Here is a 19109-nt window from a genome sequence, read left to right on the forward strand (position 1 = left end):
TTTGCATCTCTGTATTTCCGTGAATTCATAGTTGGATTCAAACAGTTGATTAGATTAAGACCTGAATTTCTTTTTCCAAGGCTATTCACTGGTGATGATGTTTCCTTGATCATGAAGCTCATAATAGTTGTCTTCTTTTTTTGTGATATTAGCAGCCATTGATGTTCAATGCCTAGATCCTTTAGTTTATTAAAGAATTTGAATTGATATGCAAATTGTTACTTATTTGGCCAGTGGATGCCTTTTCCGGACCTTTTGGCACAACCCTAAAAGTCTTGGATGACTTTCTTGATATTTGAATGGGAAGATGTTACAAGCTCACCATGTGTATTTCCAGCCCCAGACCTAGAATTGGCCATTTCTCCAAGGAACCTTGATTCCATTTAGGGGGAAACAGTATTTGAAGACAACAATCTGGGATGCTAGGAGTGTGCAGAATGCCTTCGTCATTATTTCTAAACGTTTCAGTGGACAGAACTAGAAAATTTATATTATGTGAGTGTGCATGTTTTTATTTAAAATGAAATACATCATGAGTTTAATCTGATACTTCCAATTCAAATTGAAGACCATAAGGGTAACTTTTTCCCTTTCACATCTTCCTTCTCAAGAATTCTGTTTTCTCAAGGACATGAGGGATAGGAGGATAAGAATAACCCATATTAATCATTTGCTTTCTTTTTCATCAAGTGATCTCTGAATAGCAATGCTAAAACTACCACTAACAGTATGATCACTGAAAATGAAAAGAATATAGTGATTCACTTCACCTCATTGATTATAGGTGTTCTGGGGTTTTTTAATGTCAGTTTTGATAAATTACTTTTTTTATAGGAATTTTTCCATTTCTTCTAAATTTGCATAGTTATTGACAAAAGCATGTCCTGTGTCCATCTGTATCTTTTAAATCGCTGCTGTCTATGTAGCCATGTTCTTTTTATTCTTAGTGTTATTTATGTGTACCTTCCTTTTCTTCTTGCTTTACCTTATCAGAACTTTGTTGATTTCATTTTAGTCTTTTCAAGGAACAACTTTTGGCTTTATTAATTTCTTAATTTCTCCCCTTCCTTCTCTTTTCTTTGGATGTATTCTGTTGTTCTCCTCCCACTCCCTGCCCCCCAACTTCTTAGGTAGGTCACTTAGCTCATTATTCATTAGCCTTTCTTTTCTAACATAAGCATCTAAGACATTTAATGTGTTGTTACCAATAGCAGTTTGTTATAAACTATAATTATGACAGGATTTATTTTTCTTTGATAGTTTTATGAACTTTAAAAAATTTTTTTATTTTGTTTTTTACTTTTATTAATTTATTTTTGGTTGCGTTGGGTCTTTGTTGCTGCGTGTGGGCTTTCTCTAGTTGCATTGAGTGGGGGCTACTCTTCATTGCAGTGCGTGGGCTTCTCATTGCAGTGGCTTCTCTTGTTGCAGAGCACAGGCTCTAGGTGCACTGGCTCAGTAGTTGTGGCACACAGGCTCTAGAGCGCAGGCTCAGTAGTTGTGGTGCATGGGCTTAGTTGCTCCGCGGCACGTGGGATCTTCCCGGACCAGGGGTTGAACCCATGTCCTCTGCGTTGGCAGTGGATTCTTAACCACTGTGCCACCAGGGAAGTCCCCTTTTATGAACTTTAGATACCATGTTTTTGTTATCTTCCTAAGGTGACTCCCCTTCCCTCCTTTTAGCAAAGCGTTTTGTAGTCTTGGTTATTTCCCCTTATTTACTGTTTACATTACAACGTCATATATAGTATGGATATACCTAGTTTTGCATATTGGGTATGTTTCTGAATTTTTCTTTTCCTTCTTTCTTTCCCTGGTACTTCTTTCACAAGTCCTCCTTATGTTGTTGAGTTTATTCCCCCCCTTTTTTTTAAAGTTAAGTTTATCAAGGTATAATTTACATACAGTAAAATTCCTTTTTTAGCCTACAATTTTGAGATATGACAAACAGATATAGTCATAAATCCTTCATCACAGTTAAGATACAGAATAATTCCATCGTCCCCAAAGATTTGATCCTCACATTTGATAGTCACCCCTTCTACCGCTCTCTCTATGGTGCCTATCTTCTCTGCATATTCAGACTAGTTGGTTTTTCTGTGACCTCAGCTCTCTGAGGAGTTTCAGAAAAGTTTCAATTTTGTAGATTATCTGGGCTTTGTCGTTGTTTAGGGTGGGGATGGACACGTTGGACACGTTATTTTTCTTATCAAGTCTTTTGCATTAACGCTACCATTTGACTATCTTTCTCCCACATATGTATTTTTTTAATACTCATTTGTATCTTCACTGAAGTTTTATTTAGTGCTAAAATGGTATCTTTCTTCATTTTGTAATTTGTGTTTGAAATCTTTTAAAGTTTAAAGAATATCATTTTAATGGGTAAGTTTCAAGTTTATGAATTCTCTGGACTTCTCCCTACTTTCTAGTTCTGTTTTTCAAATTAAATATTAGTATGTGCTATCCTGAGTTTTACTCTACTATTAGAGGATATGTTTTGTTAATATATAATCAAAGGAATGATAGAGAAATTTCATATTAGAAAAGTATATAAGTTTTTGATTTCCAGATTTATTATTCATTTGTACTTATTATTGTAGTGTACCTAGCTAATTTTAAGACCACGTGAAAATTCCTTGACGAATACATCCTTGTACTAAAGGAGTTGATTTTTACTACCAAGAAATTATTCATATTGATAAGATCTTGAAAATATTTCATCTGAGCTACTAACGTCTCTTGTTTTTTAAAATGTGTTACTATAAATGGTTTATGATAGCTTATTTCTTAACAGATAGCCACAATTTATTGAATTGATTTTAAATGCTGTTGTATTATTTAAATAAATATCTATGTAATATTTCATCATGTTGGAAATAGTATTGCATATGCTAATCAATTTTACCTTCTCATCACTTTTCATGGACATTAATAGTGGCTCACTAAGTTTTTTTTTTCTTTTCTTTTTACCTTTCTAGGTTATTTTAGTGTCTGCCAATAAATTGACTCGTTATATAGAACCATGCCAGTTAACAGAAGATTTTGGTGGGAGTCTCACCTATGATCATATGGACTGGTTAAATAAGAGGCTGGTTGGTATATTACAATGAGATAACATGTTATTATATATAAATAAGACATTTTGATAGCTTTTTAATTTTAATCAACTGAAAAGTAGATTGTTTACTTTTTACAAAACTAAAGAAATATAATGCATACCACATGTTGGCATAATGCTGGAAGGCATATACTCTGGAGTCGGACTCACAAATATTAGCTATTACTGTTGTCATTAGTAGTAGTATTATAGTCAAAGTCGTAAATGTTTTGAGTTGAATAACAGCAGCATAATTTCCTGAGAGGTAATCTAGTTGATACACCATTTTTTTTATACAGCAGGTTCTTATTAGTTATCTATTTTATACATATCAGTGTATATATGTCAATCCCAATCTTCCAATTCATCCCACCACAACCCCCGCCCACTGCTTTCCCCCCTTGGCATCCATACGTTTGTTCTCTACATCTGTGTCTCTATTTCTGCCTTGCAAACCAGTTCATCTGTACCATTTTTCTAGATTCCACATATATGCGTTAATATACAATATTTGTTTTTTTCTTTCTGACTTATTTCACTCTGTATGACAGTCTCCAGGTCCATCCACGTCTCTACAAATGACCCAGTTTCGTTCCTTATCATGGCTGAGTAATACTCTGTTGTATATATGTGCCACATCTTGTTTATCCATTCGTCTGTTAATGAGCATTTAGGTTGCTTCCATGTCCTGGCTACTGTAAATAGTGCTGCAGTGAACATTGTGGTACATGACTCTTTTTGAATTATGGTTTCCTCTGGGTATATGCCCAGTAGTGGGATTGCTGGGTCATATGGTAATTCTGTTTTTAGTTTTGTTTTTTTTTTTTTTAACATCTTTATTGAAGTATAATTGCTTTACAATGGTGTGTTAGTTTCTGCTTTAAAACAAAGTGAATCAGTTATGCATATACATATGTTCCCATATCTCTTCCCTCTTGCATCTCCCTCCCTCCCACCCTCCCTATCCCACCCCTCTAGGTGGTCACAAAGCACCGAGCTGATCTCCCTGTGCTATGCGGCTGCTTCCCACTAGCTATCTATTTTACATTTGGTAGTGTATATATGGCAATGACACTCTCTCACCCTGTCACATCTCACCCCTCCCCCTCCCCATATCCTCAAGTCCATTCTTTAGTAGGTCTGTGTCTTTATTCCCATCTTGCCACTAGGTTCTTCATGTCCGTTTTTTTTTTTTTTTCCTTAGATTCCATATATATGTGTTAGCATACTGTATTTGTTTTTCTCTTTCTGACTTACTTCACTCTGTATGACAGACTCTAACTCCATCCACCTCATTACAAATACCTCCATTTCATTTCTTTTTATGGCTGAGTAATATTCCATTGTATATATGTGCCACATCTTCTTTATCCATTCATCCGATGATGGACACTTAGGTTGCTTCCATGTCCTGGCTATTGTAAATAGAGCTGCAATGAACATTTTGGTACATGACTCTTTTTGAATTATGGTTTTCTCAGGGTATATGCCCAGTAGTGGGATTGCTGGGTCGTATGGTAGTTCTATTTGTAGTTTTTTAAGGAACCTCCATACTGTTCTCCATAGTGGCTGTATCAATTTACATTCCCACCAACAGTGCCAGAGGGTTCCCTTTTCTCCACACCCTCTCCAGCATTTGTTATTTGTAGATTTTCTGATGATGCCCATTCTAACTGGTGTGAGGTGACACCTCATTGTAGTTTTGATTTGCATTTATCTGATAATTAATGATGCTGAGCAGCTTTTCATGTGCCTCTTGGCCATCTGTATATCTTCTTTGGAGAAATGTGTATTTAGGTCTTATGCCCATTTTTTGATTGGGTTGTTTTTTTTTTTAATATTGAGCTGCATGAGCTGTTTCTATATTCTGGAGATTAATCCTTTGTCCGTTGATTTGTTTGTAAATATTTTCTCCCATTCTGATGGTTGTCTTTTCGTCTTGTTTATGGTTTCCTTTGCTCTGCAAAAGCTTTTAAGTTTCATTAAGTCCCATTTGTTTATTTTTGTTTTTATTTCCATTATTCTAGGAGGTGGGTCAAAAAAGGTTTTGCTGTGGTTTATGTCAAAGAGTGTTCTTCCTATGTTTTCCTCTCTAAGAGTTTTGTAGTGGCCGGTCTTCCATTTAGGTCTTTGATCCATTTTGACTTTATTTTTGTGTATGGTGTTAGGGAGTGTTCTAATTGCATTCTTTGACATATAGCTGTCCAGTTTTCCCAGCACCACTTGTTGAAGAGACTGTCTTTTCTCCATTGTATATCTTTGCCTCCTTTGTCATAGATTAGTTGACTATAGGTGCGTGGGTTTATCTCTGGGCTTTCTATCCTGTTCCATTGATGTATATTTCTGTTTTTGTGCCAGTACCATATTGTCTTGATTACTGTAGCTTTGTAGTATAGTCTGAAGTCAGGGAGTCTGATTCCTCCAGCTCTGTTTTTTTCCCTCAAGATTGCTTTGGCTATTCAGGGTCTTTTGTGTCTCCTTACAGATTTTAAGATTTTTTGTTCTAGTTCTGTAAAAAATGCCATTGGTAATTTGATAGGGATTGCATTGAATCTGTAGATTGCTTTAGGTAGTATAGTCATTTTCACAGTATTCATTCTTCCAGTCCAAGAACATGGTATATCTTGCCAACTATCTGTGTCATCTTTGATTTCTTTCATCAGTGTCTTATAGTTTTCTGATTACAAGTCTTTTACCTCCTTGGTTTTTTCCTAGGCATCTTATTCTTTTTGTTGCAGTGGTGAATGGGATTGTTTCCATAATTTCTCTTTCAGAGTTTTCATCATTAGTGTATAGGAATGCAAGAAATTTCTGTGCATTAATTTTGTATCCTGCAACTTTACCAAATTCATTGATTAGCTCTAGAAGTTTTCTGGTGGCATCTTTAGGATTCTCTATGTGTAGTATCATGTCATCTGCAAACAGTGACAGTTTTACTTCTTCTTTTCCAATTTGTATTCCTTTTATTTCTTTTTCTTCTCTGATTGCTGTGGCTAGGACTTCCAAAACTATGTTGAATAATAGTGGCGAGAGTGGACACCCTTGTCTTGTTCCTGATCTTAGAGGAAATGCTTTCATTTTTTCACCATTGAGAATGCTGTTTGCTGTGGGTTTGTCGTATGTGGCCTTTATTATGTTGAGGTAGGTTCCTTCTCTGCCCACTTTCTGGAGAGTTTTTATCATAAATCGCTGTTGAATTTTGTTGAGAGCTTTTTCTGCATCTATTGAGATGATCATATGGTTTTTATTCTTCAGTTTTTTAATATGGTATATCACATTGATTGATTTGTGTATATTGAAGAATCCTTGCATCCCTGAGATAAATCCCACTTGATCATGGTGTTTGATCCTTTTAATGTGTTGCTGGATTCTGTTTGCTAGTATTTTGTTGAGGATTTTTGCATCTATATTCATCAGTGATATTGGACTGTAATTTTCTTTTTTTGTAGTATCTTTGTCTGGTTTTGGTATCAGGGTGATGGTGGCCTCGTAGAATGAGTTTGGGAGTGTTCCTTCCTCTGCAATGTTTTGGAAGAGTTTGAGAAGGATGGGTGTTAGCTCTTCTCTAAACGTTTGATAGAATTCACCTGTGAAGTCATCTGGTCCTGGACTTTTGTTGGAAGATTTTTCATCACAGTTTCAATTTCATTACTTGAGATTGGTCTGTTCATGTTTTCTATTTCTTCCTGGTTCTGTCTTGGAAGGTTATACCTTTGTAAGAATTTGTCCATTTCTTCCAGGTTGTCCATTTTATTGGCATAGAGTTGCTTGTAGTAGTCCCTTATGATGCTTTGCATTTCTGAGGTGTCTGTAACTTCTCCTTTTTCATTTCTGATTTTGATTTGAGTCCTCTCCCTCTTTTTCTTGATGAGTCTGGCTAAAGGTTTATCAGTTTTGTTTATCTTCTCAAAGAACCAGCTTTTACTTTCATTGATCTTTGCTATTGTTTCCTTCATTTCTTTTTCATTTATTTCTGCTCTGATCTTTATGATTTCTTTCCTTCCAGTAACTTTGGGTTTTGTTTGTTCTTCTTTCTCTAATTCCTTTAGGTGTAAGGTTAGATTGTTTATTTGAGATTTTTCTTTTTTCTTGAGGTAAGATTGTATTGCTATGAACTTCTCCCTTAGAACTGCTTTTGCTGCATCCCATAGGTTTTGGATCGTCGTGTTTTCGTTGTCATTTGTCTCTAGGTTTTTTAAATTTCTTCTTTGATTTTTTCAATGATCTCTTGGTTATTTAATAAGGTATTGTTTAGCCTCCATGTGTTCGTGTTTTTTACTTTTTTTCCTCTGTAATTTATTTCTAATCTCATAGCATTGTGGTTGGAAAAGATGCTTGGTATGATTTCAGTTTTCTTAAATTTCCCGAGGCTTGATTTGTGATCCAAGGTGTGATCTATCGTTGAGAATGTTCCGTGTGCACTTGAGGAGAAAGTGTAATCTGCTGTTTTCAGATGGAAGTTCCTATAAATATCAATTAAATCTATCTATCTATCTATTGTGTCATTTAAAGCTTGTGTTTCCTTATTAATTTTCTGTCTGGATGATATCTCCACTGGTGTAAGTGAGGTGTTAAAGTCCCCCACTATTACTGTGTTACTGTCGATTTCCTCTTTTATAGCTGTTAGCATTTGCCTTATGTATTGAGATGCTCCTGTGTTGGGTGCATATATATTTAGAATTGTTATAACTTCTTGGATTGATCCCTTGATCATTTTGTAGTGTCCTTCCTTGTCTCTTGTAACATTCTTCATTTTGAAGTCTATTTTATCTGATATGAGTATTGCTACTCCAGCTTTCTTTTGATTTCCATTTGCATGGAATATCTTTTTCCATCCCCTCACTTTCTGTCTGTATGCGTCCCTAGATGTAAAGTGGGTCTCTTGTAGACAGCGTATATACGGGTCTTATTTTTGTATCCATTCAGTGAGCCTGTGTCTTTTGGTTGGAGCTTTTAATCCATTCACATTTAAGGTAAGTATTGATATGTATGTTCCTATTACCATTTTCTTAATTGTTTTGGGTTTGTAGGTCCTTTTCTTCTCTTATGTTTCCCACTTAGAGAAGTTCCTTTAGCGTTTGTTTTAGAGCTGGTTTGGTGGTGCTGAATTCTCTTAGCTTTTGCTTGTCTATAAAGCTTTTGATTTCTCCGTCAAATCTGAATGAGATCCTTGCTGGGTAGAGTAATCTTGGTTGTAGGTTCTTCCCTTTCATCACTTTAAGTATATCGTGCCACTCCCTTCTGGCTTGTAGAGTTTCTGCTGAGAAATCAGCTGTTAACCTTATGGGAGTTCCCTTGTATGTTACTTGTTGTTTTTCCCTTGTTGCTTTTAATAATTTTTCTTTGTCTTTAATTTTTGTCAATTTGATTATTATGTGCCTTGGCGTGTTTCTCCTTGGATTTATCCTGCCTGGGACTCTCTGCACTTCCTGGACTTTGGTGGCTATTTCCTTTCCCATATTAGGGAAGTTTTTGACTGTAATCTCTTTAAATATTTTCTCAGGTCCTTTCTCTCTCTTCTCCTTCTGGAACCCCTATAATGCATTTGAATGAATGTTGGTGCATTTAATGTTGTCCCAGAGGTCTCTTAGGCCTCTTCATTTGTTTTAATTCTTTTTTCTTTATTCTGTTCTGTGGCAATAAATTCCACTTTTCTGTCTTCTAGGTCGCTTATTCGTTCTTCTGCCTCAGTTATTCTGCTATTGATTCCTTCTAGTGTATTTTTCATTTCAGTTATTGTATTGTGCATCTCTGTTTGTTTGTTCTTTCATTCTTCTAGGTCTTTGTTAAACATTTCTTGCATCGTCTCGATCTTTTCCTCTGTTCTTTTTCTGAGGTCCTAGATCATCTTCACTGTTATTATTCTGAATTCTTTTTCTGGAAGGTTACCTATCTCCACTTCATTTAGTTGTTTTTCTGGGGTTTTATCTTTTTCCTTCATCTGGTACATAGTCCTCTGCATATTCATTTTGTCTGTCTTTCTGTGAATGTGGTTTTCGTTCCACAGGCATCAGGATTATAGTTCTTCTTGTTTCTTCTGTCTGCCCTTGATACACCATTTTCAGAGGATATTTAGACATTAGTTTGAGTTGAAAAGCAGTTTGACAGGTTAAGGTTTTCATTTCTGAAAATATATCTTCTTTTTCAGGGCAGATTTTGGAAATTTGCCACTGTATAATATAGTATTGTTTAATCAAACTGCCTGGGACTAAAAGAAAAACCTTAAAATTTACTCACATTAGATTATATGCTAATTTTTTTGAAGACTAATGAACTTTTGGATATTTGAGAATGGATAACCAGTTCTGTTTTCACCATATTTGAACAATGATATCAAACAAATGAGTGTCTATTTTATTCTAAGCAGACTTGCCCAAATCCCTTTTTTGAAATATTTTAAGAAATCATGTTAAGATTATAACTAATTTATTTTTATGCTACTTGCTTATATATAAAACTTTTAAAGTATTAACATGCAACCAGAATGATTAATAGAATAACATAAAGAAAAGTTCTTTAACTGGAATTAGAGGGTTAGAACTGGTCTGAATAATGTTCATGTAGTTAAAACTGTTGTTGTACACATATTTCTCATGGGAACGGGAATAAATATAAACTTGTCTCAGGAATAAAAATAATTTCTTAATGTGTTTAAATAAAAAAAATTCTTTATCCATTAAAACTATTCATTGTTTTAGGAAGCAGTTTTGTCTTCATTGTTTTAATTGTTTTAATTTTGTCTTCATTGTCTGCATTGTCTATGCTGTGTGGTCTGGTGATTAAGGTGTAGTAAGTGAGCTCCAGAGAGGGAACCAGAATCCTGCTTGACTAATTCTGTTGCTCTTAGTTGAAAATCCTTATGTACATATCAACTTTTAAGATCGTCCTTAACATGTTAATAAAATCTCATACTTTAGGTTTTTGAGAAGTTTACAAAGGAATCTACATCATTATTAGATGAACTTGCTTTGATTAACAATGGAAGTGATAAAGGAAATCAGCAAGAGAAAGAAAGGTAAGTGTCTAGTGTCCTACAATTACACCTTTGCAAAGCTATGATTAGTGTGTTAAAAGATAACCTCCGTTGTTAATGCAAGCCAAGAGAACTAAGGTAAGCAAGCCTGCATTCAATCAAACTTCGCCTATAAAAGTTGTGTTAAATTTATTTTTTAATACTTGAGAATTTGCTTTACATATAAAATTTATTGATTTGAATCCAGGTTTCTTTACAGAAGACTTTTAATTTTGTTGAATAATAATATATTTACCTTTTTCTGACACTGTGCAAAATAATTATTTTTCAAGAACATGTTTTCAGAATGAAACAATTTTCTGCCTTTTTAGAGTTTTACTTTGCTTGTAAAGAATATGGAAAAGGTTGCAGCTTGAAATAAAATCATTATAACCTTATTTAAATACATTAGCACTTAAATGTCTATCTTGTAGAACTCCTACACCCTTGTGAAATATGTGATATTCATGAGTTTAACTTCGAGAATTTAGTATTTTATGACACTGGATCTAATTGTAACTACCTAGATTTATCATTTTACAGATTTCCATTGAACTTTTCAACCTCAACAGTTTTCAGACCAATTTCCTTTCCCCAGGTAAAAAGTACTGTAGGAAGCAAATTTATCCTCAATAACAAAGTAGTCACTAGGCAGTAATTTTTCATTAGGAAATTTGAAAGGATCAGCACTCATCCTTGTCTATCTCTTTTGAATCTGACCTTGAAAATGCAATGGAACCTTGATAGAATGCATCTTGTTATTCCATGAATCCAAATATAGTCATAGACCAGTTAACTGGGATAATAATGTAGGAGGGATGTGAGAAGGTCATAGTTTTAACACCAAATCTTGATTTAAAACAAAGTAAAAATATGAAAACAAATGGTTTGAATATAAATCTAAAGTTACAACAAACATTTAGGAACATTACTATCTTATAGATAGAGGCCATATAAAAATGTAAATAACAGTTTTACATATATGTAAATATGTGAGTGTGTGTATAGACATCACACACACACACACTTATATACTACGGAATTGAAAATATCACACAAGTTACTTGACAAAAATTTGCCAAACCTCTTGCTTTCTGAGTAGTCCAGCAGGGTAAGTCTGGTGTTTCTCAAAATCATGTTCTCCAGGAAAGACATCCTAAGAGGGTACTGGTAGAAGATGAATTCATGGTCATAGAGTTTAATGCTGTTTACTATGTTTCCTTCTCTGGGAATGACTGTAAACATTTACAGATTACATGTTCTGAGAAAGTGTTGCAGTAAAGAAACCTGTTTAATTGCTTTCTTAAAATTTCCCGTACTTACATGACAGTGGAACCCCATCTTCTCTACTCAGTAGTATCACATTCAGTGTTTTGGGAAACAATGGTTTGTGTGACTACATGAAGTGCCAAGTGAAATCTTGTATTTGCCAATCCCTCCCTAAGGAACTCAAGTGTTATTACTTAGTCTCTTTTAAACCCCACACAATGAAGTCCCTCTTGCAAATTTTCATCACCTTCTTTGTGTCAGTCCTCAGGAAGCATCTGGGCTATACAAGAGGTGAAGGCCTAGACCAGTTGACAAAAATGAAAGGTATAGAGCAAGACCTGTCAGTTACAGTAGCAAGGCCCTAGGCTTTGATTTGCCATGTACTCTATCTTTCCTTCATATTCTCCACTTTCCATATATGTTTAAGAAAATAAAGCCCATAGTCCAGCTGCAAATGAAACATAGTTAGTACATGAAGAGTGTACATCTGCTAGGGTACACATACATACGAATATCAAGATTGCTATAGATAAGTAAACTTTGGATTGGAGGATGGCTGCACACAATTTTAATGTTAACGTTTCTGGGTTGTTATATAGTGACAAATTTCAGTTTGAATCAGATATCCAGTGGAAAAATAATAAAATGGATTCCTTTGATATACTTGAAATAATACTGTAGTTAATAATGATAAATTATATTTTTCCAAGTAGTATATTTTGTGATTTATCACATAGATACTTCTTTGGCTAATAGTGTTTAATTATCTCTAATGGGTTTCCTGATGCTTAAGAGAAATTAGCCTGGTAGGACAGTATGCTTCAGATTTTCATATTTGTATGCCCCTGTTTTGGTAAGTATATGTCAAGGATTTTTTAAAGTTATATAAATGGAAATACATATAGTTTTTAAAAAATACTCTTTTGGTGCTTGCCAGGTCTGTGGATTTAAACTTTCTTCCATCAGTTGATCCTGAAACTGTTCTTCAGACAGGTAAGATGAAAAAACATATTTATCAGTGATAATCATAATCCATTAAACCAACCATACATTAATTGGCTCATGAAATAAACATTGATTTGAGTATGGATTATGTTGTAGAAACTCAAGAATTGTTTCAAACTGCTCTTTGGTTTAACCTAAGAATGTGTTAATAGACTCTACAATATTAAAAATTATTAATAATGATCAATTATCTTGAAATATTTGAATTTGAATTTATTTCTTTATCTATAACATGAAGATACAAATTTCTGTTTGATGGGTTTGCTATGAGGATTATTGAATATGCATTATGCTTCTAGCATTGTATTTTTATGTATTTTCATATTTCATTCTTCTAAGTACTTCTAAGTACTTATCCTTGAGATAATTAGTATTATTTTCTCTACTTGAGGAAGCCAAGGCTTAGAGATATTAAAAAACTTGTTCAAGATCAAATAACTATTAAATTCTATCACCATAGCACTAAAAAAATGTCTAAATCCAAAGCCACTAGTTGTACTGTTTTACAATCATCTGTGTAAAAACACTTAGCACCTTGCAATGGCCTTGCACGTAGTGTGTGTTCAGTGCTGCATGGTTTGTATATTCCAGCCCAAATAGCTTTAGTAGTAGTTTCACAGATTCTAGAGAACACATTGGAATTCTTTTAAATGAAAATACCTTAATTTTATTTCTAATATATTTTTCTAATAGGGCATAATTCTAATCCTACTGCATAGCAGGTACTGTTCTAAGCACTTTATGTACGCTAACTCATTTATCCTTCACCACAACCCACTGAAGTAGGTACTGTTGTCATCCCAATGTTAAGACGGGGAAACTGAGGCATTAAAAAGTTTAGTAACTTAGGCAGATTACACAACTAGTAATGCTAGATTTGGGACTTTAACCAAGGCAGTTTGGTTTTGAAGTATGGTCTTTGAAATCATTATGTGGTGCTGCTTCTCTAATGTAAATGGTATCCACAAGGAAAACATTAAAGGTAATAGTCATCAAAGGAGAAAAATATATATATTCTGATCTTAATGACTTTTATGGAAATATATATATAAAGAATACGAATGTGTGTGTATATATATAGAAAGACTTTCCATAAGTCTTCAAAACAGGTGTTCTTCCAATTATAAAGTGTAATAAAGAGTAAAGAAATAAATTCTGAATATCTTCATTATATCGATTCAGTTTTCCTGAGTTTTTTCAGTATGATTTAGGTCTTACTTCCTGAAAGAACAAGGAAATAATTGTAATCTGTGAATTACTACATGTTTAGAAGGTACAAGAGACTGTCAGTAAAAATATTGCTTTAGATTCAAAACTTAGTTCCATGTTTATACTTAACATTTTAAAAGCTGCTTAAGCCATTGAATTAAGGAACTTGTTACATTTGTATTTTAGAATTATCTTTATATGTCACTAAGTCCTTTTTAATATGCTGTTGACTCTTAAAGTAGGGATAGAAAGAGTATAAAATGGGGACGTTTAAAACAATCTTGGATGTTCTTCAGAAATTGGAAATGCCTCCAAATCATAATAAAAATTGTTTCTATTATTTAAAGCCATTTAAGTTTAGGACATTTTCTTGAATAGAGATGAAGAGAAGAGAATTTAAATATCTGCATATTTTGGGTTCCTTAATGATAATTGGAATAGTATTATCCTAGAAAAACAGTTTGCGATTTATTCACTTAAAAAAAATTTTTTTTTTTTTGGTGGAAAGAATAGTTTTCTTTGTTTTGGATGCCAGCAACTGGGGGGTAAGGCAGACTCCTGTCCAGAGGTCAACAACTCCCTCCTCCCCAACTGACGATCAGTGGGCAGGAGCTATTACAGACGGAGGGAGGGAGCTACATGCAGAAACAGCACAGTCAGCTCTGACAGTCATCTTGAAATTGGTCATCAGTGGGCTGACCAGCGTCATCTTATAAAATTGTTAATGTTATACTTATAGCTTTAGATGTTGCACATTCTATAATTTTAACTCCTTGTGCATGAGTGATTTTCTCCACGAGTTTGCTGTAATCAAATAACATTGAATGCAGTTCTTACATTAGTGTGGCCCCTCATGATTCACAGTTAATATGTTGTAGAAATTTATATAAATAGAGATTATTTAAATGTTATTTTCTACCAGTAGTAAAGACTTTCTCCCTTTAATCATACATTTGTTACACACCAACATTTCTTTTAGGTGCTATGATTAAGGTTATGGATTAATAGTGAAATCCTACAACATAACGCTTAGTATTGATTAGGACTATCAGACAAAACATACTAATTAGTACCATCAGACAGAAATCCCAGATTGTAATTGTACTCTACAGAGAAATGGTTGGCACAATGTCCTGAGGAGTGAATCCACCAATAACAAGAATGTGATAGATAGAAAGATAGGTCTAGAAAATATATGTGCCATATATACTATATACTTACTATATAGTATGGCATATATAGTATATATGACACAGATCTTCCTTAACTTACAATGTGATTACATCCTGATAAACCCATCATAAGTTGAAAATATCATGTTGAAATGCATTTAATACACCTAAAGTACCGAACATCATAGCCTAGCCTAGCCTACCTTAAACGTGCTCAGAACACTTACAGTAGACTACAGTTGGGCAAAATCATCTAAAACAAAGCTATTTTTATAATACAGTGTTTAATATCTTGTGTAATTTATTGAATAATGTACTGAAAGTGAAAAACAGCACAGTTGTATGAGTACAGAATGGTTGTCAGTATATCAGTTGTTACCTTCATGATCATGTGGCTGACGAGGAGTTGCCGTTCACTGCTGCTGCCCAACATCACAAAAGAGTATCGTACTGCATATTGCTAGCCCAGAAAAAGAAAAAATTCAAAATCTGAAGTACGGGTTCAACTGAATGCACCATCATAAAGTCGAAAAATTGTAAATCAAACCATCGTTAAATCGGGGACTGTCTGTATATGATAGAGCTATGATATATGACATAGTATATATCCATATGTATATGTACGCATGCAGTTTTCCTATTTATATCTATATAAATTGAGAAATTGCATTTCAGTACTTAAGACCTGGTAGGTAAATATATAGGCAGATACGTTCTAAAAATAAGGGATTAGAATTGAGAAGATTGAGAAGTAAGATTTGTATTTCTTTATGGATATTAATTATAAGTATCTTTCCTTCTTAAAGGACATGAATTGTTATCCGAATTACAGCAGCGTCGATTTAATGGCTCAGATGGAGGGGTCTCGTGGTCTCCTATGGATGATGAACTGCTTGCACAGCCACAGGTTATGAAATTATTAGATTCACTGCGAGAGCAATATACCCGCTACCAGGAAGTTTGTAGGCAACGTAGTAAGCGTACACAGTTAGAAGAGATTCAACAGAAGGTGATGCAGGTAGGTGTCTGATTCCAACATATTAAACTCTTTTTAAAATCTAAATTTTTTTGTGTCTGTGTGTAATTTCTACTCTGTACCTGATTTTATACTAAGCCTTATTTACATTATATAGAGAACTTTAGAAATGTCAAACCAGACTCTCAAACTATTTTTACAATTAGTATTTGCATTTAAATTATATTATTTCTACAGTGATGACATTGACATTCAGCTTACTCTATCAGAATTTCAAAAATAACTAGCTGTTGGAAACATCACTTGTGGTCTCTGTATTCTTGGAATAAATAACATTTTATTATTGACCTTAGATTTATTTTAAATTTCTAATAACTTGTTTTTTTGTTGTTGTTCTTAATTTGGGCATTATGAAGAGTTTTTCTATCCTAGCAAAATGTTAATGTGTAATATAAGTAATTATAATATTAAGTTTCCTTATTTTATGATACTGATAGAAAACTTTAAGTATATTTAATTCTTATGAATTTTTAGTTCCTTTAAAAATTGATTTTTATAAGTAGGTTAAAAATGCTAAAAATCGATACTAAGGAAGACATTTCTGTATTTAGACTACATTCTGGATTTTGATCTGTTGAATTATTAAGAAGTAAATCTTAAATATTTCACTTTAAAAATCCAGATTAGAAGTGTCCCAAAGTTTTTAATCTAAATTCATTCATTAGATAAGTATTTGTTAAGTACTTATTATATAGAAGGCATTGTGCTTTTTCTACAGGATATAAAGGTAAACTTGGGCTTTGCTACATTAAACTTAAGTGGGGGGAAAGTGTTAGGTGTCACAAGGGAATGCCTGAAGTGCTGTGGGCATTCAATGGAAGGATTATTCCTCTGGTTGCAGGTGATCTCGGAAGACTTAGTGGAAAGAGGTGGTGCTTGAGCTTGTCCCCAAGAATGTGTAAGACTTCACCAGGCACCTCCTTTAGGTTTTAAAGGAGAATTGGCATTCTGTGGAGGAGAAAGAATAGCATGAATAAACAATAACATGAAATCCCAAGTTCTATTGAAGAAAAAGGCAGCAGTAGGCACCAGGGAAAGTGTTTGGCCTTTGAGTCATGGAACATAGTCAGTGAGCATGCTCTGAATCCCAGTTCTTCCACTTATTTGCTGTGTGATCATGGTCACATTATTCACCCACCTGAGCCTCAGTTTGACTTCCTTCTTTCTTTTTTCCCTTCTTCTCTTTCTCTCTCTTCCTTCTTTCTTTCATTCACATAAAACAGGGGTAACAGGACCTCTTTTGAAAGGTTTGTTGAAAGAACCCAGCACTCAGCTAATGCTAGCTATTATATTTGTTCCCATTGAACTAGATTGTAGCCTAGAATTCTAGTTCAGCTGTTGGAAAACTAGTTCTGTAAAGGGCCACGTAGTAAATGTTTAGGCTTCTTGGACCATACAGTTATTCTTGAACCCGTGGCTATTTAACTGCCATTGTAATGCATAGTCATTGTGTAAACAAATGTGTTTGGCTGTGTTTCAGTAAAACTTTATTTATAAAAATAAGTGGTAGGCTAGAATTGGCCTGTAAGCTGTAGTTTGCTGACCCCTGACTAGAGCATCAGGGTGTCATGGGGAAAAAGGCTTGAAAGGAGGGAAGGAGTTGGATCCTGGAAGATCTTGAATTCCAGGCAACAGGATTTAGGCTTTATCTCATGATAACTACATAGAAACTGAAGATTTCTGAGCATATGTTAATTATATATAATTTTTTCTACATAATATATTCATAAATTAAAGGTAGCTTGTATTAAACTCAGGTAAACTTTAGTTAAATAGCTTGAGAGTATCTTTGAAAACCATAAAGATGGAATAGCATAGTGGTATACAAGTACCCCAGTAACCTGGGTCCACTCTCTTCTGCCACTTTCAAGTTTGTTCTTGGGAAGGAAGTGTACTCCTCTATGCCCTAGCTTCCTCCTCAGTAAAGTGAGGAAAACAATAACAACAACAATAATAATAATAATACCTACTTAATAGGGCTGTTACAAAGATTAAGAAGATAATTTTAATAAAATGTTTAGCTTGGCACATACGCGTTTTTATTAGTATTATCTATTATTTGCTCACTCGTTAAAGAAATGAGTATCTACAATAGTGTGACATTGTGCTCGGTGGAATGTAATGGTGAGTAACAACAGACAGGGTGTCCCGCCTTTTGGTGCATGGCTACATAACTACACAAATAGTTGTAAAATTGCAACCACTCAAGTCCCAAGGAGAGTGGAAGGAGGAAGGGTGAGAAAGAAGACAATATCAGAGATGAAGCATTTTTCTGGCTTGCAAGACTTAATGGATGTTGGTGTTGTCTAATTAGGGAAATTGGACAGGTTTGGGTTTACGTGCAGATGGAAAAGGTGTGGAAAATCATGAGTTTGGTTTTAGACATGGTGAATTTTCAGGAGACTTTGAGACATCTAAGAGAAGATATATAAAGGTAGTCCCAAACAGGTCCAGAAATGAGAAGTCTGAGCTGGTGACATACTTGTTTGTCATCTGTGTATGAATGGTAATTAAAGCATTGATGTGGGTGAGAATTTCCCAAGGAAAGAGCTGAGAGTGGATGAGAAGAGGGCTTTGTAACTGAGCTTTGAGAAGCTCCAGCATTTAATGACAAGATAGAGTAGCATACTCCTGAAGAGAAGGCAGTGGAGGATTGGCCAGAGATGAAGAAGGAAAGTGTGAAGAGCTCTGTGTCCTGGAAGTCAAAAGAAGAAAGCATGTCAGGGAAGGAGTTGGGAACCCTGTCGAATGCTGCTGGAAGATTGAAAAAGAGGAAAACTTAACATGCTCACTAAGAATCCACAAGGTCAAGGTCGTTGGTGATCCCAGGGTATGCAGTAGCAGGGCCAGTAGCACATTGGAGTGAATTCAGGAATGAAAGTGAGGTGTGGTGAAGGAGACGTGGAGTGTAGGGAACTTGCTGAGAATTTTGTCTCTGAAGGAAAGATGAGAAACAGAGCAGTGCCTAGAAGTGAGGGTGTATTAATTTGCTAGGTCTGCTGTAACAAAGTACTACAGACTAGGGGACTTAACAATAGAAATGTATTTCCTCATTTTTCTGGAGGCTAAAAGCCCAAGATCAAGGAGTTAGCAGGGTTGATTCCACCTGAGGGCAGTGAGGGAAGGATCTGTTCCAGGTCCTCTCTCCTTGGCTTACTGATGCCTTCTCCCTATGTCTTCATATCATCTTCCCTCTATACCTACCTGTGTCCAAATTTCCTCTCCTTTTAAGGACACCAGTCATATTAGATTAGGGCCCACTTTAATAACCTCATTTTAATTTAAGTGCCTCTTTAAAGACCCTGTCTT

At 34.7% G+C, this 19109-nt stretch overlaps 1 protein-coding gene across 6 annotated transcripts in view; it reads left to right on the top strand.

Moving 5' to 3' along the window:
- Positions 1-19109, top strand: part of SESTD1 (SEC14 and spectrin domain containing 1) — a 136839-nt gene that overhangs the window by 89312 nt on the left and 28418 nt on the right. For all 6 annotated transcript variants that reach the window (XM_068544846.1, XM_068544841.1, XM_068544844.1 and 3 more), the window contains 4 exons: positions 2979-3092; positions 10015-10112; positions 12316-12371; positions 15571-15782. In XM_068544846.1, the coding sequence (XP_068400947.1) occupies positions 2979-3092; positions 10015-10112; positions 12316-12371; positions 15571-15782 (480 nt within the window). The remainder of the gene's footprint in view (positions 1-2978; positions 3093-10014; positions 10113-12315; positions 12372-15570; positions 15783-19109) is intronic.

This window comes from Eschrichtius robustus, chromosome 5 (assembly GCF_028021215.1).
Source record: "Eschrichtius robustus isolate mEscRob2 chromosome 5, mEscRob2.pri, whole genome shotgun sequence".
NCBI classification, from domain to species: domain Eukaryota; kingdom Metazoa; phylum Chordata; class Mammalia; order Artiodactyla; family Eschrichtiidae; genus Eschrichtius; species Eschrichtius robustus.